This window comes from Mastigoproctus giganteus, chromosome 3, assembly GCF_048544385.1.
Source record: "Mastigoproctus giganteus isolate SK-2022 chromosome 3, ASM4854438v1, whole genome shotgun sequence".
NCBI classification, from domain to species: Eukaryota; Metazoa; Arthropoda; class Arachnida; order Uropygi; family Thelyphonidae; genus Mastigoproctus; species Mastigoproctus giganteus.
The window spans coordinates 30,449,002-30,469,309 of NC_143577.1; the positions used below are offsets into that span (position 1 = coordinate 30,449,002).

The 20,308-nt window shown below is 37.2% G+C and overlaps 1 protein-coding gene across 1 annotated transcript in view; it reads right to left on the reverse strand.

Moving 5' to 3' along the window:
- Ass (argininosuccinate synthase) overlaps nt 1-18,976 on the reverse strand; it is a 73,415-nt gene extending 54,439 nt beyond the window's left edge. Inside the window, exons 1-4 of the mRNA XM_090369227.1 lie at nt 18,700-18,976; nt 11,737-11,836; nt 7,639-7,707; nt 1,168-1,413 (exon numbers count right to left, since the gene is read on the reverse strand). Coding sequence (XP_090225353.1) covers nt 1,168-1,413; nt 7,639-7,707; nt 11,737-11,835 — 414 coding nt within the window. The 5' untranslated portion in view covers nt 11,836; nt 18,700-18,976. The remainder of the gene's footprint in view (nt 1-1,167; nt 1,414-7,638; nt 7,708-11,736; nt 11,837-18,699) is intronic.
- Between the last annotated feature and the right edge of the window lie 1,332 nt (nt 18,977-20,308).

A 20,308-nucleotide genomic window follows, 5' to 3' on the forward strand; every position in this document is an offset into this window, starting at 1 on the left:
TGATCCTGCTTAGCTGAGCACAGATGAAGGAATGATTTTATTTTTAGCACATGGGCTCTGTGGACTATGGGCGTATATTGCAGGTTGCAGCAGAGAGTAGATTTAGATGTTGTGTAGATCTGGTGCGACCACAAGTTGGCCCACTTCAGCACCCAGAATTCGAGGCCCCATAGTTTCCTGAGGCTGGTGGGTGGTGCCGCTGACCAAACTTCCATGGCATAGGAGAGCACACTACAGAAGTAAGTTGCGAGGTATTTCTTGATTATTTGCTTATTGTGCGTTTTGCACAGATCAATTTTCATTCCCCAGAATGCTCTCAGGGCTTTGGAATACTGAGCTTGGATTTGTTTTTTATAAGTGAGGTTGGCATCAAGGATTACTCCTAGGAATTTGACACTGTCTGTGGGAGTCAGAACATTTCCTGCCAATTCCAGAAGTAGAGAAGATGCAGTAGAAGTCATCCGACTTGGCGTAAAGATGAGATAGTTTGACTTCTCTGGATTGACTGACAGGCCAAAAAATTTAGCATACTTACAGAATGTATTTAGGTAGCTGTTTACAGATTCAGAGGAGGTTTGTCTTTCTTGTGAGTCACCAACATGGCGTTTGCATGGCAAGTAGCATACAATATCATCAGCATACAATAGGAAAGCTGGAATTTGATCCATTAGTGGAACAAATATTGCTGAAAATAGCAAGGCTGAGAGAGAACCACCTTGTGGGATCCCTACTTCGACACTTTTAGTGACTGTAATGCCATCGCCTTTGAAGTGAAGCATTCTCCTAGATAGCAAATTATTGAGGATCTCGAGCATATTTCCAGATATCCCGTAGAATCTCTCAAGTAAGGCAAGAAGGGGTGCTATTTGGACTGAGTCGAAAGCAGATTTCATGTCCAGAAAATGGAAATAAGAAGAGAAAATGGAGAAAGTATACTAATGAAAATAACAATGGCAAATTTCTATGTATTCAAAAACCAGAGATGTACAGAATTCAGAGTTAAGATGAACAACCATCGGATAGAAAAAAAAAAAAAAAAACTGATGCACAAAACACATAAATAATTTCATTTTTATATTTTAAAATAGCATTTTTAAGGAACATTTTCTTTGAAACTCAACTCAAGAAAGAAAAATGGATCTCTAATATTTTCATAATAATACTTACCTTAATTGAGGGTAAAAGTGCATAACAAGACAATTCAAAACGTATTTGATCATTTCCTTTTCCTGTTGCTCCATGGGCAATATAAGCTGCTTTTTCTTTCTTAGCTAATTCCACTAAAGCATGAGAAATACAAGGTCTGGCTAAAGAGGTTCCTAACAAATAACGATCCTCAAAAATTGCACCACCTTGCACTGCTGGCCAGATATACTCCTCAACAAATTGCTTTTTAATGTCTTCTATGACTATCTGTGAAACAATTTTGAAATACTGACATTATTTTGAAAATTATTAATTTACAAGAAGTTACAGACGTCATTATAATAGGAACTCATGTTATTCATCTAACTTCAGTCTAAGTAAAAATGAAAGGAAAACAAAGGTTTTGAAATTTTATTATCAATTTTTGATGAAATCATTTCAAAACCTTTTATTGAAAATAGCCAAGATAACCAAAAAAAATTATACTGACGAGTTAAATTATTGATTATTTTATCACATATAATCAGTATAATTCATTATGGAGTCTTTTTTACATAAGCCTTTCAGCATCAACTCATATTCTCTGCCTTTAAAACTTAATTGGGACTTCCTTTGAATCTGGAATCGTACCAATAAAATTAAATCAGATATTTATAATTACATTATTCAAAAAAGGTAATTAAAAGCAAAACAACTCTGGGCTTTTAGGCCAATATGTTCTCAAGCAAAAAATAAGCAAGTCTTATTTATTGCAAACATTCTTTAAGAATATATAAGGAAATATCCATCACAGTTGAATTTGGCCTATATCAGGCATACTTTGGACAAAGGGTTACAAATTGATGTAATTTATTTTAACCTTTCAAAGGCCTTTGGCACTGTTGTAATCCCAACTTTTAGCCAGTACAATATTAAAAGAAATGGTCTAAAATGGCTTACTAGCCTTTAAACAGAAAGGTGGCAGATAAAGTAAAAACTACATCAGAAGATTTTTTTGAGAGAATGAGTAATTCAGTAAAATTTGTCTTGCACCTCTATTGTTTTGTAATCTTCATCAGTGACATAGCATTAAAATTTCCATAGTAATATAATATTCCAAAAAAAAATCACTCAGAATTACTTGCTAACTTATGAAGATGATTTAAAAGTCTGTAGATGCACTGAATCTATGCAAGACTGTTTGTACTTACATGAATCTGTAGATAGGTTGATAAGCTGAATCTGTGCAATGCTTCTAATAGATCATGACAAAAATGTACATATAACTTGTAAAGATCACCATAGGATTAAAAAAGGCGCCTCCGTAGCCAGGTGGGAAGGAGCAGCAGTGCATAGCACATGCTTCTTGATTAGACCGGGGTTCGAGCCTGTCACCACCAAATACAGAGGATGTGGAAAGGTCAGGGAATGACCACCACATATCCCGGAGCAATATGGCCTTAGTTGCTAATGCTCCTAAAAACCAAATAACTAACTAACTAATAGGATTAAATTAGTTTCTTACAGTTGTAATGTTAGGAACCTAATTAATAGGACAGGTGAATGTATTTATATTGTCATATGCTTTTCTAAATAGGTACCATTTAAGAATCACATAATAAAAATTAATACAAGAAAGCTTTCAGAAATTAGGAACAAGTAAGAAATTTTTAGCAATATACAGAAACTAAGTTCATGTAAAATGCATATAAAATGACTATATGCATAAAATGATTATATGATTTTGACTATGCATCCCTTGTTTGGTCTTCAGAAAGGATGGGGCTCAGAAATATTATTAAAAAAGTTTAAAAGAGCAGAGTGAAATTTTTGTATAATGATAAGTGTATCATTTCAACCTGTACATTATCGGGATTGGTGCAAACATTTTGTTTTAATTTCTCTATACAAGGAGCACAAGTTATTAAAACTGAGTCTATTGAACAAATTAAATTAAAGAAAAAAATAAAAAATAAAAATAATAAAAAAATTTAAATTAATTGATAATTTTGTCAAGTATTGCTGAACAGTAGTATGTGATTTTACTCATATTTTCTATATGTTAATTTTTCTAAATGCTGGTACATCCTGGTTATGCTTTGGCCTGCATTCATTTTGTAAATTTAATTACAACTGTATCAGCATTAGCATTAGCATTAGTAGAGGCATTTGATGCAAGAAAGCAAGCTTATGCAGCATCCGCCAAAAAATAAAAAAATAAAATAAAAATAACCACTTCCACTTCACCCCTCTGTTCGTTCGAAATACCTGTCCAGCTGAGCCTTAAACTTATTTAGGGTATCAACTTCCACGACAAGGGATGGAAGTCTGTTCCACCAACCAATCACCTGCTGGCTAAAGGCAAATTTCTGCATGTCTATCCTACATCTGTCTTTCCTCAATTTGAATCTATGCCCTCTCAGGTGATTATTCTGAGCAAGAGGAAGAATCCCATCAGCATTGGGCATGCTCAAACCATTCAAGGCTTTATACACCTCTATCAGATCACCTCGCTGGTGCCTAGTCTCCAGACACTGTAATTTGCAAAACTTAAGCCTTTCTTCGTAAGAGCACCCCTTTGTTCCATTCACTAATCTTGTTGCCCTTCTCTGTACTCTTTCCAGCAGCTCTACATCCTTCTTGAAATGAAGCCTCCAGACCTGTATACAGTACTCTAGGTGTGGCCTGACCATTGCCTTATACAAGGGAATAATCACCTCCTTATCCCTGCTAGAAAAATTCCTATATATCATTGACAATACACTATGAGCTACTCTTGCAGCCCATCTGCACTGCTCAGAGAACTTAGAGAACTTCATATCTGCCTGAACAACCACCCCCAGGTCCCTTTCATTCTCTACCATTATCAGTGTAGTACCACAGAGTTGATACGTTGCTCTGGGGTTGCTGTTTCCCATATGTAGTACTTTACATTTGTCAATGTTAAACTTCATTTGCCACCTCTGAGCCCATCTGCTCAACTGTTCCAGATCCTGTTGCAGCAGCATAGTGTCAGTAGTGTCCTTGACAACCCTGCCAACCTTCGTATCGACCAATACTGAACCCTGAGGAACTCCACTAATAACATTAGTCCACGATGAGCAGTGTCCATTGATTAGCACTCTCTGTCTTCTCCCCCTCAACCACCCCTTTATCCATAGCAGCAATTTGCCTCCAATGCCACACTGCTCCAATTTGTGCAGCAGTCTTCCATGGGCAACAGTATCAAAAGCCTTTCTAAGATCCAAGTATATAATATCAAAGTTATTCCTTGCATCCAGTTCTTTTGTGACTGCATCATAGTATCCAATCAAATTGGTCAGGCAAGACTTCCCCTTAACAAAACCATGCTGTGTCCCAGCTATAACTGAAGTCTTGTCTAGATGATCCTGCAGTGCTTCTTTAACCAGTGCCCCCATTAATTTTCCTGGAACAGAAGTTAAACTCACAGGTCTATAATTACTTGTGTCAGCCTTTGATCCTCCTTTGTGAATTGGGGTCACATTTGCACATCTCCAGTCTGTGGGTAATCAGTTAAGATGGTAATCACCATCTTAACTGAGAACTGGGAAAATATTATTATTCATGTCTGTGTAGGTCATGAACTTATTTAAATTAATTTTATATATATATAGTATTCATATATACTATATATATTTCATTAAATTAAAATGACTTCAGTCATTTTAATTTAATGAAATATACCTCTGGTAATAGTTCTCTCATAAAAATATATAGCAATGTATTAGTATGGCAATACATGTAGATACAATATATATTGTAATCAGATTCTCATGCAATGGTGAGTTGCTGCAAAGTGCTACCAACTGTTCTAATATTAATTTATGTAGTAGTCTCATTTTACTATTCTTTTACTTAATGGTATGCCTTAAGAAGAATTTTAAATTAATAGGCCAATTAAATGAATGAACACTGGTAGTAAGATATAACTGCCATGAAAAAAGGCCAGGGAAAAGTTTCCATTTAAATTGGATATAATTTTGTATTCCGAAATTTTTTTCCTCTGAGATTTTTGATGTACCTGTAAATAAATAAACTAAACTTAAAATTTTATTGCAAGTAATAATGTAAGCAAATTAAATGCAAAATATTTTTGATCATTTTTTCCTTTTATAACTGATGGCTGGAGCTACTCTGATTAGCACCCAATAACAGTTGGCAGCATATCTCGATTCATCCTTCCCTGGTAAAGCTTTTCTCATATCAGATATTCCATGAAAACCATTTGCAGTGTTCACTGCCAACAGCACACAGATATGATGGAAAAAAAATCTAAATGCATATACAGGAAATATATTATTAAAGATATATTTCTTCATTTGCATTTAAATTTTTAATTCGTTGTCTAGTGACTTTTAAAAGAGTTCTATGCTATTTAATTCAGTTAGATTTAATGTAGTTTAAAATGTGCTGTCCTGCATAAATTTTCTAGTTTGTTGGCTAATGAAAGTATACTCTTTGATTTTTCTTCAATTATTTATTTTAATTTATTTTTTCAATATATTTTAATTTATTTTTTCAATATAAAAATTCACAAGTTGTCTATATTTGTGGCTTTTACAAAGTTTTTCATTAGGTCCAATTTAAAGTGGAGAGGAGGCTTTTTTCCTGTTTGCCATAATTTCTCTGTTTGCATTCACCACATTTTTCTCCTCTGGAATTAGGCTCTCTCCAGAGGTTTGAAAAGTGTGTGATGTGCTCCCCCCTGCAGGGTTCACTTAATTTTCTGGGGAACACATTGTTTGCATGATGGACAAACTTTTTTTTAAATCCTTTGCTTGATTGATATAATTCAGTTATCATACAGTACTTAGTGCCCATTTAAAAATTCAAACCTCAATATGATAAGTTAAATTCCAAGAGGTAGCTGCATCTGTCCAACTAATCCAGGTATGAAGGCACCTCCGTAGCCAGGTGGGAAGGAGCAGCAGTGTGTAGCATATGCTTCTTGATTAGACTGGGTTCGAGCCCGTGGAAAGGTCAGGGAATGACTACCGCATATTCCCGGAGCAATATGGATTTAGTTGCTAATGCTCCTAAAAACCAAATAACAACAACAACAATCCAGGTATGAAGCATATTTTATGTCAATCTTAGAGATTATAAGTTGGTTTTTTTTTTTTGTTTTTTTTTTAATGAAACCCCCAACTTCAATTTATGTAGATATAATTTTTGGGAAATATATATGAAGGAAAGCACAGGGGCTTACATCTGGTGAGTATGGGCTTGGCACATCCAGAGTCCTGAGATGGATATCATCATTCTTCTCTCTCTCTCTCTCTCTCTCTCTCTCTCTCTCTCTCTCTCTCTCTCTCTCTCTCTCAGGGTAACTCGGAATTTTTTTTTGGCTAGTGCAGCATAAGCCTCAGGCTTCCTTGCACTATATGTCTAGTAATAATAATAATAATAATAATAAAGTCATTCCAGAAAACAGAAGTAAGAAGGGGTAAACAAGGGAAAGAAAAGTTGGTTCTGTGAGTTTGGAGTTGGACAGTGAATGGATGCTGACTGATTGTGCCAAATGTTTGGAATGGTTTGGAAGAGAGTGGGGAGAATTACAAATGCCATTTCAAGCATGCTGAAGTACAGTGTCGTGAAGATGTTGAAGAAGTCTATTGAAATATATATTGATGTATAAAAATATGTATTTTTTATGTCAGCTAAATTGTTAAATCTGTTTATTTGCACTTGTCCTGGAAGGGGACATAAAATTTATAAAATATTTTGAGGGAGAGGGGGGGTATAAGGTATAAAAATTAGGGAAGCTCTGGTCTAGCCTAACTGCATCCCTAGACATTCACTCACTTTCAGCTCATCACAAATATTCCACAAGTATTTATCATAGACAATACTTTTTAAAAGCTCCTGCATATTTTCAAAGCATTCTTTTGTAGGAACAGCATGTATTTCTGATCTCTAGCCTTATACCTGAAATATAATAATAAAAATATTCTGTTTGTAATCTGGCACAATCAGGGATACAACAGAAGATTTTTTATGTATTATACTTCAGATGCAAGGCTAGAGATACATCTTCTTAATCAATAGAATAAAAACTGTTTATGGAATTTGCAGGTCACTTCTCTTCCCCCACCTCACCATTCACACACAAAACTGAATGAATCAGGATTATTAACACGCTTTCAAGACATTACACATGACATTAAATAGATCACTGTTTCTGCAGCACACCAAAGAACTACTAAACAAAGATCAAAAATAACATATTGCAAGCAGTAAAAAAAGTCATAAGGTAGGCTGCTAAATATAATATGGCAATTTTTTGACCAATAAGTGTATGATACAACAACCACTTGACAAATGGTCAAGGGAGGTTTTTTGTGTCATGCAACAATTGGCCACAAAGACTTTGCTTGGCACTCTCCAAACAATTTAAAATTGGCCAGCTTTGCACTAAGGAGGAAGTCAAGTGTTATACAGTATTATACCAAAAAAATGAAACTACACAAATTTTTTTAAAATCTACAATACCTTTGTTGCACCAAGGACTAATGCTTTCTCACTTGCTTCTTTAAAATCTTCATCCTGCCCAATGTTTGCCTATAAAAATTTAGCTTATTTATTTTGTATTTTAAAACACAACTTGTAAGGTAAAATGATAGAAAAAAAAAAAAAAAATGGATGTAGCGTTTCAGAGCACCTGTGACTGTTACCAAATCAATAACAGTGATGATTCAATATATTACAACAGAGGTTTCCAAACTTTGCAATACCTAAATTCCCTGAAACGATAAATGAATTTGTACAACCCCACAAAGAATAAAACTAATGATTTCATTTTGGTTAGCGTGTGGTAAAAATAAATATATCACTTACTTTTAATAATTAAATTTTAATCTGCATATCAACTAACACAATGATAGAGCCTTATACAGTTATAAAATAAAACTGTTCCATTGGAAATAAACAAAAAACAAACAAATTTAAAATCTGAGGTCACAAAATTTAAAAACATTTTGAAGAAACATTCTCTCTCCCCCCACTCCTCTGAATTGTTTGCGATCCGGGGGGAGGGAGGAACTGCAACCCACAGTTTGGGAATTCCTGCATTACAGTATGACTATCAGCTCTTGCCAGTATATATTAAAGCACAAGAAAACAAAACTCACACCAGGCGTCTTGTACTGTGTGAAAATGTAAATTGTAAAAAAGGTGATGCAATTAGTTTTATATTAACAAAATCATATTTTTAAATAGGAAAAAAAAAAAAAACTTTAAAATTAAAATTTTGCAGACCATAACTATATAGTAACACTGTGCATAGCATATACAAATAATAGATCATTCTGCTGTAGTTCTTCAAAATCCAATGAGGCCTCAAACTGTTTTCTTGCTTGTAACCTCATGTAAACTGTAGTCCTCTGGCTCTTATAGATGGATTAAAGTTTATATTAATATAAGATACAGTCAAAAGTAGGGCTCAGAATGGACTGCAATGTAATGGAACTCTGTTCCAGTTTGTCTCACACAAATAATGTCATTTACATACTTGCTTATTAAAAATAAGATATTTTATTAACAACCATCCCATTTCATAAAATTTTCCACTTCAACTTCTGGTTACCAGTAGTCACCAACTAGAAGTCAACAGAATATTGAAATTATTAAGAGGAAATATATATATGTGCCAAAGGAAGTAGAAAGCCACAAGTCTGTCAAAATGATCTGTTTCTTTAAGCAGATTGCAAATGAGGTTTTCAGGCAACAGAATGAAATTTTTATGAAAATAAAAGAGAATATATTAATATTGGAGATGTATCCTCTCACATAAGCAGAAACCACAATAACATGCTGAAATAGTCTTCAATTTTTGAAGTGTAAGATTCAATGCCTGGATGGTAAAGGGAAATCAAACACAAAAATATATGAATTGTTAGAAACATGAACTGTTCTATGAGCATCCACTCCATAAAATGAGAAGAAAAGGATGAAAACCAGAAAAGTCTTGGAACACCAGCAATAGGCAAATCCATAGCATTTCAATGATCACTTTATGTAGAAAATACGAAATTGGATAATCATGGCCACTATACTATACTACAAGACAGAAATGTACAGTACCTATTGGTCCGAAATAGAAGAGAAAATGGAGAAAATCTGTAAATCCAATGGAATACAGAGAGGAGAATAATGCCTTCTGAAGAGACCAAGTAACCTGACAGTAGAAAGGAAAAGTACAGAAGTCATTAATAAAACCTCATATCTGAAATATGGACTAAAATGAACAGGGTGACACATGCAAACTTAGTAGAAAAATGAAAAACTGATGGGAACAAAGAAACTGTTATGGAAAGTTCTATTGCTCCCATCAGTTTGCACGTGACATTGATTTGGTTTAAGTTTCCCTCCATTTTCACTTCATTTTGAACCAGGATGGTATTATGTATCCATTCCTATCTTATGCCACAGCATAGCAGCCCAATCATTTGATGTTATTATTTTCGACATCAAATGATCATCAAAATTTTACTTTTCATCTACAAAATTTCCTTGCATGACCAAGAATGTCAAGTTGTATTATTATGTGTGTCACATCAGTTCATGTCATTCTTATTTTAAGATTATATTGGATACAACATACAAATAATACAGTGATTCAAAAATGGAGCTCAGTAATTCATGACGATGCTCGATACACAAATAAAAAAGTATAGAGACATTCTTTGGATTAAAAATGCTGCTTTAAATTCTTTAAATTTAATTCATTAATTCTACTCAGACATATGGCAGCCAATCAATATAACATAAACAATAAAAGAAATAAAAATTATTCAAAACACTGATTTCAATGAAGTATATATGATCGCACTTGGGGTCTTACACTTGGGGAATAGCAACCCACAAATAAATTATACACTTAGTGGGGTGAATTAAAAACAGGGAGGAAGAAAGGAATCTGGGAGTTATAATACAGGTAGATATGAAGTTTTCTGAACAGTGTAAACAGGCAACTAGGAAAGCCTATGTTGTTCTATCAATGATTTATCGAACATTATCACGTAGAAATAGGGAGGTCATAATCCCACTATATAAGGCAATTGTAAGATCACATTTGGAATAGTGTGTTCGAGTATGGAGACCTCATCTGAAAAAAGATATTGAGCTTCTTGAAAGGGTCCAAAGACAGGAAACTCAAATGGTGAGATTGGCAGAAGGACGACCATATGAGGAAAGACTCCAATTATGTGGGCTACAGAGCTTGGCAACCAGGCACCTCAGAGGTGACCTGATTGAGATTTACAAGGTTCTGAGAGGGATTAGTAAAGTGAATGAAGGTGGAATTCTCACTGTTATAAAGAATTGCAGACTAGGGGTCATAAATTCAAATTACAGAGGCAAAGGTTTACACTAGATTGTAGGAAGTTTTCTTTTAGCCAGCAAGTTATTGATTGTTGAAACAAGTTGCCCTCGCAGGTAGTTGAGGCTGACAGTTTGAATAAATTCAAAGGTCAACTGGATACTTACCTGTGTGAGGAGGGAAGCATATAATTTGTATTTTCTTATCTACTTGGAGTTTTTTTTTTTCTAGTGCAGCAAAAGCCTGTGGCTTTCTTGCACTATAGGGTGAATACTATGACCATTACAATCCAAAGCATTCATTTAGAGTGCACTCAATTTGAAAAGATGTTTGAGGTGATCTCCATCAGCCTTGACACACACACACACGTGTGTGTGTGTGTGTGTGTGTGTGTGTGTGTGTGTGTGTGTGTGTGTGTGTGTGTGTGTGTGTGTGTGTGTGTGTGTGTGTGTGTGTGTGTGTGTGTGTGTGTGTGTATCTAGAGAACCTGTTGTGATACAGCAACGAAGGAGAGGATTTTCTCACTCGCCTAGTCACAGCAGATGAAACGTGGGTTCATCACTTTACCCTGGAGAGCAAACAAGACTCCATGACCTGGAAACATCCACAATCTCCTGTGCGCAAAAAATTCAAAACCGTTCCCAGTGTCCGAAAATTCATGGCCACAGTGTTCTGGGATCACCAAGGAGTTCTGTTGGTGGATTTCTTGCCAAAGGAGGAACAATCAATGCACAGCTTTACTGTACAAAGTTGGAAAAACTGAAAGCCAACATTTTACGCAAATGACCAGGACTCCTGACAAGTGAAGTGATTTTGTTGCATGCCAACACAACTCCACACACTGCCCACACCATTCACGAGTGGTTGTGCTGTAATCGTTGGGAAGTGCCTTCAGACTTCCATTTGTTCGGCCCTCTGAAAAAACACCTTTCAGGAAGCATTTCACCACAGATGAGGAAGTTCATCAGGTGGTGCGATGTTGGTTACTGCATGTGGGCATGGACTTCTTCAGTACTGGCATTGATAAACTGATCCATCGCTGGGACAAGTACATCAATAAAACTGGAGACTTTGTGGAGAAGTAGTGCATGTTCATTTATTTCTTGGTGTGTAATTTCAACTTCGTATTATTAAACATCATCGAGAGAAAAAATGTGTTATCTCATGTTTTGGAAACCCCTCGTGTGTATATATATAAACTGTTTCTAACTTTATTAATCAGTATTTTTTTATTATCAATTTTAAGTCTATTTAATTACAGTAATACATACCATAAAGGCAATAACATCATATCCCTTCTCAATCATCCATACCAAAATACATGATGTATCAAGGCCTCCACTGTATGCTAATATGACTTTTTCCTTCATGCTTGAAATAAACAAAGTTCAGACTTTTTTTTTTCTGGAAAATATTTCATTAAAAATGAACTATGTTAAAAATATTGTTAATGATGATCAGCGGGAGCTCATTGTATAAGAAATCAGTGTTTGTAACTTGGTTTTTAATTTTGATCATGAAGAGACCTTCTGAAAGATCGAGCCCCGGTCCTCAGCACTAAAGTTTGGGCTTATGTTCAACATAGAGACAAATACTATTATTTACAGTTCTTCTTAAGTAGTTAATTCCCCAGGGGCTCACATCTGGTGAGTATTGGTTTGGCACACCCAGGGTCCCCAGCTGGATATCATCATTCTTCTCTTTCTTGGTGAATACCTTCTACTTTTCTCTCTCTCTCTCTCTCTCTCTAGGGGTAATTCAGAATTTTTTTTTTTTTTTTTTTTGGCTGGTGCAGCATAAGCCTCAGGCTTCCTTGCACCATATGGCTAATAATAATAATATCTTTTTAAATTCTATAGCATCACCCGAATAAGTGAATTCATTACATATTTAAAAGCCCCTGCAATTCCCATGGTATTGTACAACACAGGGAAAATGCAACCCAATTCTAGGGGTTAAACATATCAGTTATGTTTTCTTGTATTTAAATGGAAGTTTTACTTCCATGTTGCTTGCCTGTTAAATTAGACAAAATACGTTATTCACAGTTCACCATACATTCATTAGCAAAAACCACACACCAGCTGATGGGAAACCAGTAAGCTTCAAAACAGCTCTCATGGCAGTGTCTGAAATTTTTGAATATATAGCAAATTCACCTATTCAAGTGATATTATACAATTTAAAAAGCTATTAGAAATGTGACAGAACCCTGGATAACAGTATGTCTCTAAGTTGAATATAAGCCCAAACCTGAGCACTGAGGACATCAGTAAAAGCAGAAAGTCTCTCTCACTCTATGATAAAAATTTAGTGAAGGTACGCATACAAATTTTGATTTTATTTCAACTACTATGCTGTAATATCCTTCAATTCCTTGTACTGCATAGTGAAAATGTGGCCCAATTCTAGGGATTAAAGGTAAACATAACAGTTATTTTTTTAAATGAAAGTTTACTTCCATAAACCACTTGGTTGTTCACTTAAACAAAATACATTATTCATTCGCTAATAGAGACTAAAGCCAGCTGATGAGAATCCTCAAGACAGCTGCCCTGTCAGTGTCTCAGATTTTTAAATGTATAGCAGATTCACCTGTTCAGGTGATGCTATACAGTTTAAAAATACAATTAGCAAGCAGTCAGAATTGTGGATAATGGAATTTGTCTTTAAGTTGAACATAAACCAAAGTGTTAGGACCAAGAACTCAGCATTTGATCGTCAGTCAGAGAGAAAGTCTCCTCATAATCAAAACTGAATGAAGGTAATGTGTACAAATTTTGATTTTCTTTGATTTCCTTTCATTTATTTCAACTACTGTATATAACCCCTGAAATTCCCATAGTAATAAAAAAAAAACATTATTACAAAAACCTGCAACCTGGCCACGAGCCATCATTGATATTATGTTTCAAATTCACTAATATATTGTTCTACCACATATTCTGATTTCGGGAGTGGTTGGAAATGCAATGCATTAAGAATTGGATTTCAATAGGCATAAGTTCAAGTTTTCTTGTGAAATTTGTTTTACTGGAGTTAATGGTTTGTGATTTTAAATAATTTAATTGTATTCAATTTATGTTCTCTTACACAGTAGAGTGTATCTCAAATTTTTAAATTAAAATAATGTTCTAAATGTCAAGAAATTTCAATTTCATAGTATTACCATTAGTAAGCCCAAATAATGAAAGGAACTGGACATTGGCATTAGCAAAAGTGCATGATACAAGAAAGCAAGCTTATATACACCAAGGAGCCAAAACATTATGACCAACCAGTCGTTATGCAAATCAGAGCAACTACAGGTGAACTTCGGCGTGTGTACGCGGGTCAAGACACCGTATAAAAAACACCCGATATTGAGCTCCGTTAATCAGTGTTACTCTTGTTCTTCAGATGGGAAAGGCAGCAGACTCAAGCCAATTTGACAAAAGTCAAATTGTAATGGCCAGATGACTGGGTCAGAGCATGTCCGAAAGGGTGGTGGGAGCTCACGGTCAGCCGTGGTTAGTAACTACTGAAAGTGATCCGAGGAGGGAAAACCCATAAATCGCCAGCGAGGTGTTGGATGACCACAGCTCATCGATGCTCGAGGTGAGCGAAGGCTCTCCCAGATGGTACGAGGCAACAGAAGGGCAACTGTGGAACAACTCACCAGTAATTGGAATGCTGGTGATGAGAGTAATGTGTCACAACACACACAATACATCGAACCCTGCTGAAAACGGGGCTGCGTGGCCGCAGGCTGCTCTGACTGCCCATGCTAACCACAATTCACCATCGACAGTACCTACAATGGGTACGCGAGAATCAAAACTATACCTTGAGTGATTGGAAGAATGTCGTCTGGTCCAATGAATCACGTTTCCTGTTGCACCATCTGGACGGCTGGGTGCGTGTGTGTTGTTTACCTGGGGAAGTGATGCCGCCTGGATGCACCATCGGACGAAAACTAGTCGGTGGTGTCATGCTTTGGGCGATGTTCTGCTGGGATACCCTGGGTCTAGTCATCCATGTGCTGGGCAATCTGATGTCTACCACCTACCTTAACATCATTGCTGATGAGGTACACCCTTTCATGGCAACGGACTTCCCCTCTTTCAGCAGGATAATGCGACACGCCACATCATCTAGATTGTTTGAGACTGGTTCGCGGAACATGAGGAAGACTTCCAGGTATTGCTCTGACCTCCAAATTCCTCAGATATGAACCTCATCAAGCATCTGTGTTTTGTGTTGGAACAGCAACTCCAATCTGCAGCATCTCAACCACGGACCTTAGAGGAGTTAAAGGATCTGTTGATTACATGTTGGTACCAGATACTACAAGGTATTTAGAACCCACAAACCACTGGCAAGGTATTGGACGACCACAGCTCATTGATGCTCGAGGTGAGTGAAGGCTCTCCCGGATGGTACGAGGCAACAGAAGGGCAACTGTGCCGCAACTCACCAGTAATTGGAATGCTGGTGATGGGAGTAATGTGTCACAACACAGTACATCAAACCCTGCTGAAAACAGGGCTGTGTAACCACAGGCCTCCTGAAAATGGGGCTGTGTAGCTCCGAGTACCCATGCTAACCACGGTTCACCAGCGATAGTGCCTACAATGGAAACGTCAGCATCGAAACTGGACCTTGAATGATTGGAAGAAGGTCATCTGGGCCAATGAATCACGTTTCCTATTACACCATGTGGACGACCGGGTACGTGTACATCATTTAACTGGGGAAGTGATGGCACCTGGATGCACCGTGGGATGAAAATAAGTCAGTGGTGTCATGCTTTGGTTGATGTTCTGGTGGAATACCCTGGGCCAGTCATCCATGTGCCAGGCACTCCGACGTCAACCACCTACTTAAATATTATTGCTGACCAGGTACACCCTTTAATGACAATGGTCTCCTCTGGCAGTGCCATCTTTCAGCACCATAATGCACCATGCCACACCGCCTGGATTGTTTGAGACTGGTTCGCAGAACATGTTAGAAAAGAAACTCCGATCTGCGGCGTCTCAACCATGGATCTTACAGCAGTTAAAGGATCTGCTGGTTATGTGTTGGTACCAGATACCACAATACACATTTAGAAATCTTGTAGCATTCATGCCTCACCGGGTACGAGCTGTTTTGGCTTCACGTGGAGGACCGACATCATATTAGGTAGGTAGTCATAATGTTTTGGCTCATCGGTGTAGGTACACTACATCACTGTATTCACGTAGACAGTAATTCGATGTCAGTATGGATAAAGGTAGTGAGTTAACTGACTTTGAAAGAGGAATGACAGTGGGTGCCCAAAGCATGGGTCACTCTATCGGAGAGGTGGTACAAAAATTGCACTATCCCCATTCAACAGTATCAAGAGTGTATCGAGAATATGCCATTTCCGAAAAAACATCTCATCATGGATATTGCTGTGGGCGGAGAAAGGGGATGGATGAACGTGGCCCAAGACGTCTTTCTCACATTGTTTCATCCAACTGGAGCAACGGTGGCACAAATCACTGCCCACTTCAACGATGCATGCATAGCACAGTGGTATTGTTACCGTCCTCCCTACATCAGGTGGAAAAGGCTCAAGTTCAAATTCCGTCGATGACGCAAGGAACTTTAATAGGCTTTTCTTTTTTTACTCTGTGACTGAGTTAATCAGTCTTGGGCGTAGATAGCAAGGTTTGCCCCTAGGAATTGGGGTTTCTCATCCAGAAAAACAGACAAATCAACTATAGAACTCATGGAATTAACAGACATAAGACACAGCACAGCAGATGAATTTAATTATTCGGATGGCCTAAAAATAATAATTATTTTTTGCCCACTTCAACAAAGGAGGTGCCAGAAACGTCTCCACCAAGACCACAAGGCAATCATTAGCCACGATAGCTTATGAGAGCTGCCAACCCACCAGAATCCTATTGCTAACACAATGGCACAGGACTCTATGCCTCAACTGGATAAAAGAACATTATCACTGGACCTTGGATGATTGGAGACGGTCTCCTGGTCCGATGAGTCCAGTTTCCAGTTATTTCGTGTGGATGGGAGGGTGCATATCTGGCAGAAACTGCACGAAGCTATGCACCCATCATGTCAACTGCTCAGGCAGGTGGATGGTCGGTAATGGTCTTGGCTTGTTCAACTGGCACATGTTGGGACCTCTGGTATGTCTAGACACATCTCTGAACAGTCCAGGTTATGTGTCAATCCTTGCAGACCATCTGCATCCCTTCATATTCATCGTGCACCCATAGGGAAATAGACTCTTCCAGCAAGACAATGCGCTTTCCCACAGAGCCGTGGCAACTAGAACATGGTTCAAAGAGCATTCTGCAGATTTTACCACTACGGAATGGCCTCCCCGTTCACCAGACATGAACCTTCTGGAGCATCTTTGGGATGTTGTGGAAATGTCCATTCGAGCTTTGGATCTTCCACCCAGGAATGCGACGGAATTATGGGCAGTGGTGCAGAAAGCATGGATGAAAATACCTGTGGAACGCTTTTGTGAACTAGTGGACTCAATGCCTCGCCATGTGACTGCCCTCATCCGTACGAAAGGTGGGCCAACCTGTTACTAGGTAGGTATCCCATAATTTCTGACTACTCAGTGTACTTTATGTATGACATGACAATATTGATGAAATCCGGAATTCATTTATGGTCATGCATCCTAATAATGCTAAAGTTCACAACCATCATTTGGAAAATACATGGGCATATTTTTGCTAACTTTTCAAAATCGAAGATGGTTTGACCCGAAGATGTTTTTTTTTTCGGGCGAGGGGGAGACAATCCTGAAACTTTTTAACGTAATCTGCCAATTTTTAGATTACTCTCTAACAAATATCATTAGATGTTATTTATTAGGAAGGAAAAACTACAAGGCCTTCTTTTGTGATTTATTTTAATATATTCTTTATTTATATTTTGTGATATATTCTAATTTCCTGTTTTCGATCTTATGAACAAGTATGACAGCTGGCATATGATCCAGCTTGACGTAAAGTAACAATTTTTTTTTTTTTTTTTTTTTAACGTAACCTCGTTTTTTTTTTTTGTTTCCTCAGACCCAAATTCAGGACCTTGGTGCATTTGTACGAAGTGCATTATAGCATGCTGCATTGTACCTGAATATATATATTATTTTTTTTCTTTTTACCGCCTTCATCAGTAAGAACTGTACGTTTCTGCGGTAGTTTTGTGTTTACTTAAGTCAAATACGTATTTTGCAGTTAAAGGAAATTTCTTAGTTCTTTTTCTTTGAATTTATATATAAACAAAATTTGTAGCAATTTTACGGAATATGAAAATAAAAATGAAGTTCATTTAGTGTTAGTATCAGTGATAAGCTGCTAGTTTTTGATAAATGGTTTTGATCATTTTTGTCAAAAACGACTTGGCAAGCAGAAAAAAAAAAAAAAAAAAAAAATGTATTTGTATTTTTCCTTGAAACTAAAACTTCTGCACCAAAGATATTTTATCAACCCCTGCGAATCCCCTCCAACTCAGCATTGGTTTGTATGATTCATATAAGTTATAACCAGCTTTCAACTATAAATGTACACGATAGTGGCGGCATCTGGCAAAAGATATTGAAACAATTAGAAATTCTAAAGCGATACATCATGAAAGTTGTTCTGTCACAGATAACATGCAAGAACGTTTTTTATTTTTCCTTTTTTTTTTCTTTTTATACAACTGGAAAGACCACACAGAGTCAGAGGAGGATACAACACGAGAAAATACAATAACGTCAGCGTATTGAGCAATCACGCGAGGTTAAACCACGCTTAGCTAAAGCGCCTATACAAAATGTACCCTGGCTTTGACCACTCGGCTACGGCAATCGTTTATCTTACGGGGGGGGGGAGAATAATTATCCGGTTATCACTCCCACCCCGTCCGCCCTTTCATCCAGAATGTGTCACACATTGTTATGTCAAGAATATATATTCTGTCAATAATATATACTTTTGACCTATTATTTCAATAATACGTCACTTTTGACCTATTATTTCAATAATACGTCACATTTGACCTATTATATAAGTCAAAAAATAATAAACCTTGACCTATATGTTGATCTATTATAAGCGTCAATATCCTAAGAAATCAAGGCCAAAAGTCAAGAAATGCAGTGATTTAAAAAGGGGAATAAAGAAATTAATTCAGCGGGGGAACAGTCTAAAGATTTAGTAGTTTTTAAAATAATAACTACATGGACTTACCTTGTGTTCTCTTCTACTAAAGAACACTTAGAAGTGTAAAACTGTTTACATTGATGATTACGTTACAGATATGCTTATATAAGCAATGCATTCCATTGCCCAATCATAGGCAAACGGCCTTGAAAGTTATCTGTTCCAATGGTGAACTTGCACTGTCTAAAAAACTGCCACTTTCCTCGTGGTCTTCCCACAGCTAAGTCATATCCTCGTTCAATTTTTCAGAAATAGTCTTCAAAGAACTGTTGCAATTTCAGTCTTTCACATTAGATGGAAAGAATATCTAACGACCTTACCATGACTGTGGTCGTTTGTTTCTTCGAACGTAAGGAAGTTATGTGTACGAATGCTAAAGGCCACAAAAAAAAAAAAGAAGTGTAGCTGTACTTGGCTGCCGTGATAATAAAATCGTAAACTTATTATCTTAAACGAAGACTTAAGAAAAGGACAAAATTCATTGCGCTGGATCAAAATTATAATTCATCGGGAAGGGGGGGAATTAATAATAATTAACATATAATGATATTTATTTATTCAAATACTGTATATAAATTCTGCAAGTTCTGGATTGAGCACATAGTCAGAATGTCAGACTGAAAAGCAAAGATGGAAGGAGCACATGGATGAGGATTGTTTGCATGTAGATAAATAGTGTGGTATTGGCTATTAAAAAAGAAAGACGAAAGCTCGTTCAAAGTGGACCAAAAGTCGGTTGTTACAAAGGCTTTTACAAATGCATTATTGCTTACGAATGCATAGGAACTTGGAAACGAGTTTACAAATTAAAAGAATTATGATAAACCTGTTACATGTGAGTTTACAAAACTATACTCAAGATTCAGGGCCCGCACTACCCAATGTATCTTAGGTGATTGCCTAATATAAATAAAAATACGAAAACTTAATGAAGTGAAGAATGTTTGTGCTTGATGAGAATTATATAAAAAATATATATATACAGGGTGATTAACTACCAGTGCGACAAACTTGCAGGAGGTGTAGGGGGCACAAAGACGAATCGGAATCACATAGCATTGCAGGGTCCGAAATGCCTTCGTCATGCGCTAGAGAACGTTGAACGGGAGGTCGCGTGAACAGCGATCCCGCTGGAAGTCAGCATTTGCGAACCGGTTCCCGGGGCAGTAGGATGGACGAGTATTCAAACGTTGAACTGGCCGACATGCACCACGCGTATGGAGCTGCGGACTGTAACGGGCGCGCCTCTCTGCGCTTGTACCAGGAACGTTTCCCGTACAGGCGTGCTCCTCATCATACGATTTTCGCACGTGTGCACAGAAGATTACGTGAGACTGGTTGTTTCACGAGAGGTACCATGAATCGAGAGCGAACGACGAGGACGCCAGACAGTGAGGAGAATGTCCTGTCTTGCAGAAGGCAATCCGAGTACGAGTACTCGAGCGATAGGCCAATTATTGGGTATTTTCCAATCCACTGTATGGAGGATACTGTCAACAAACCAAATGAGTTCATACCGTCTGCAACGCGTCCAATCATTGGAGCCTGCGGATTATCCACTCCAGAGGACTTTTGTTACTTGGTTTCTTCAACAGAAACGGTTCGCAAATGCTGACTTCCAGCGGGATCGCTGTTC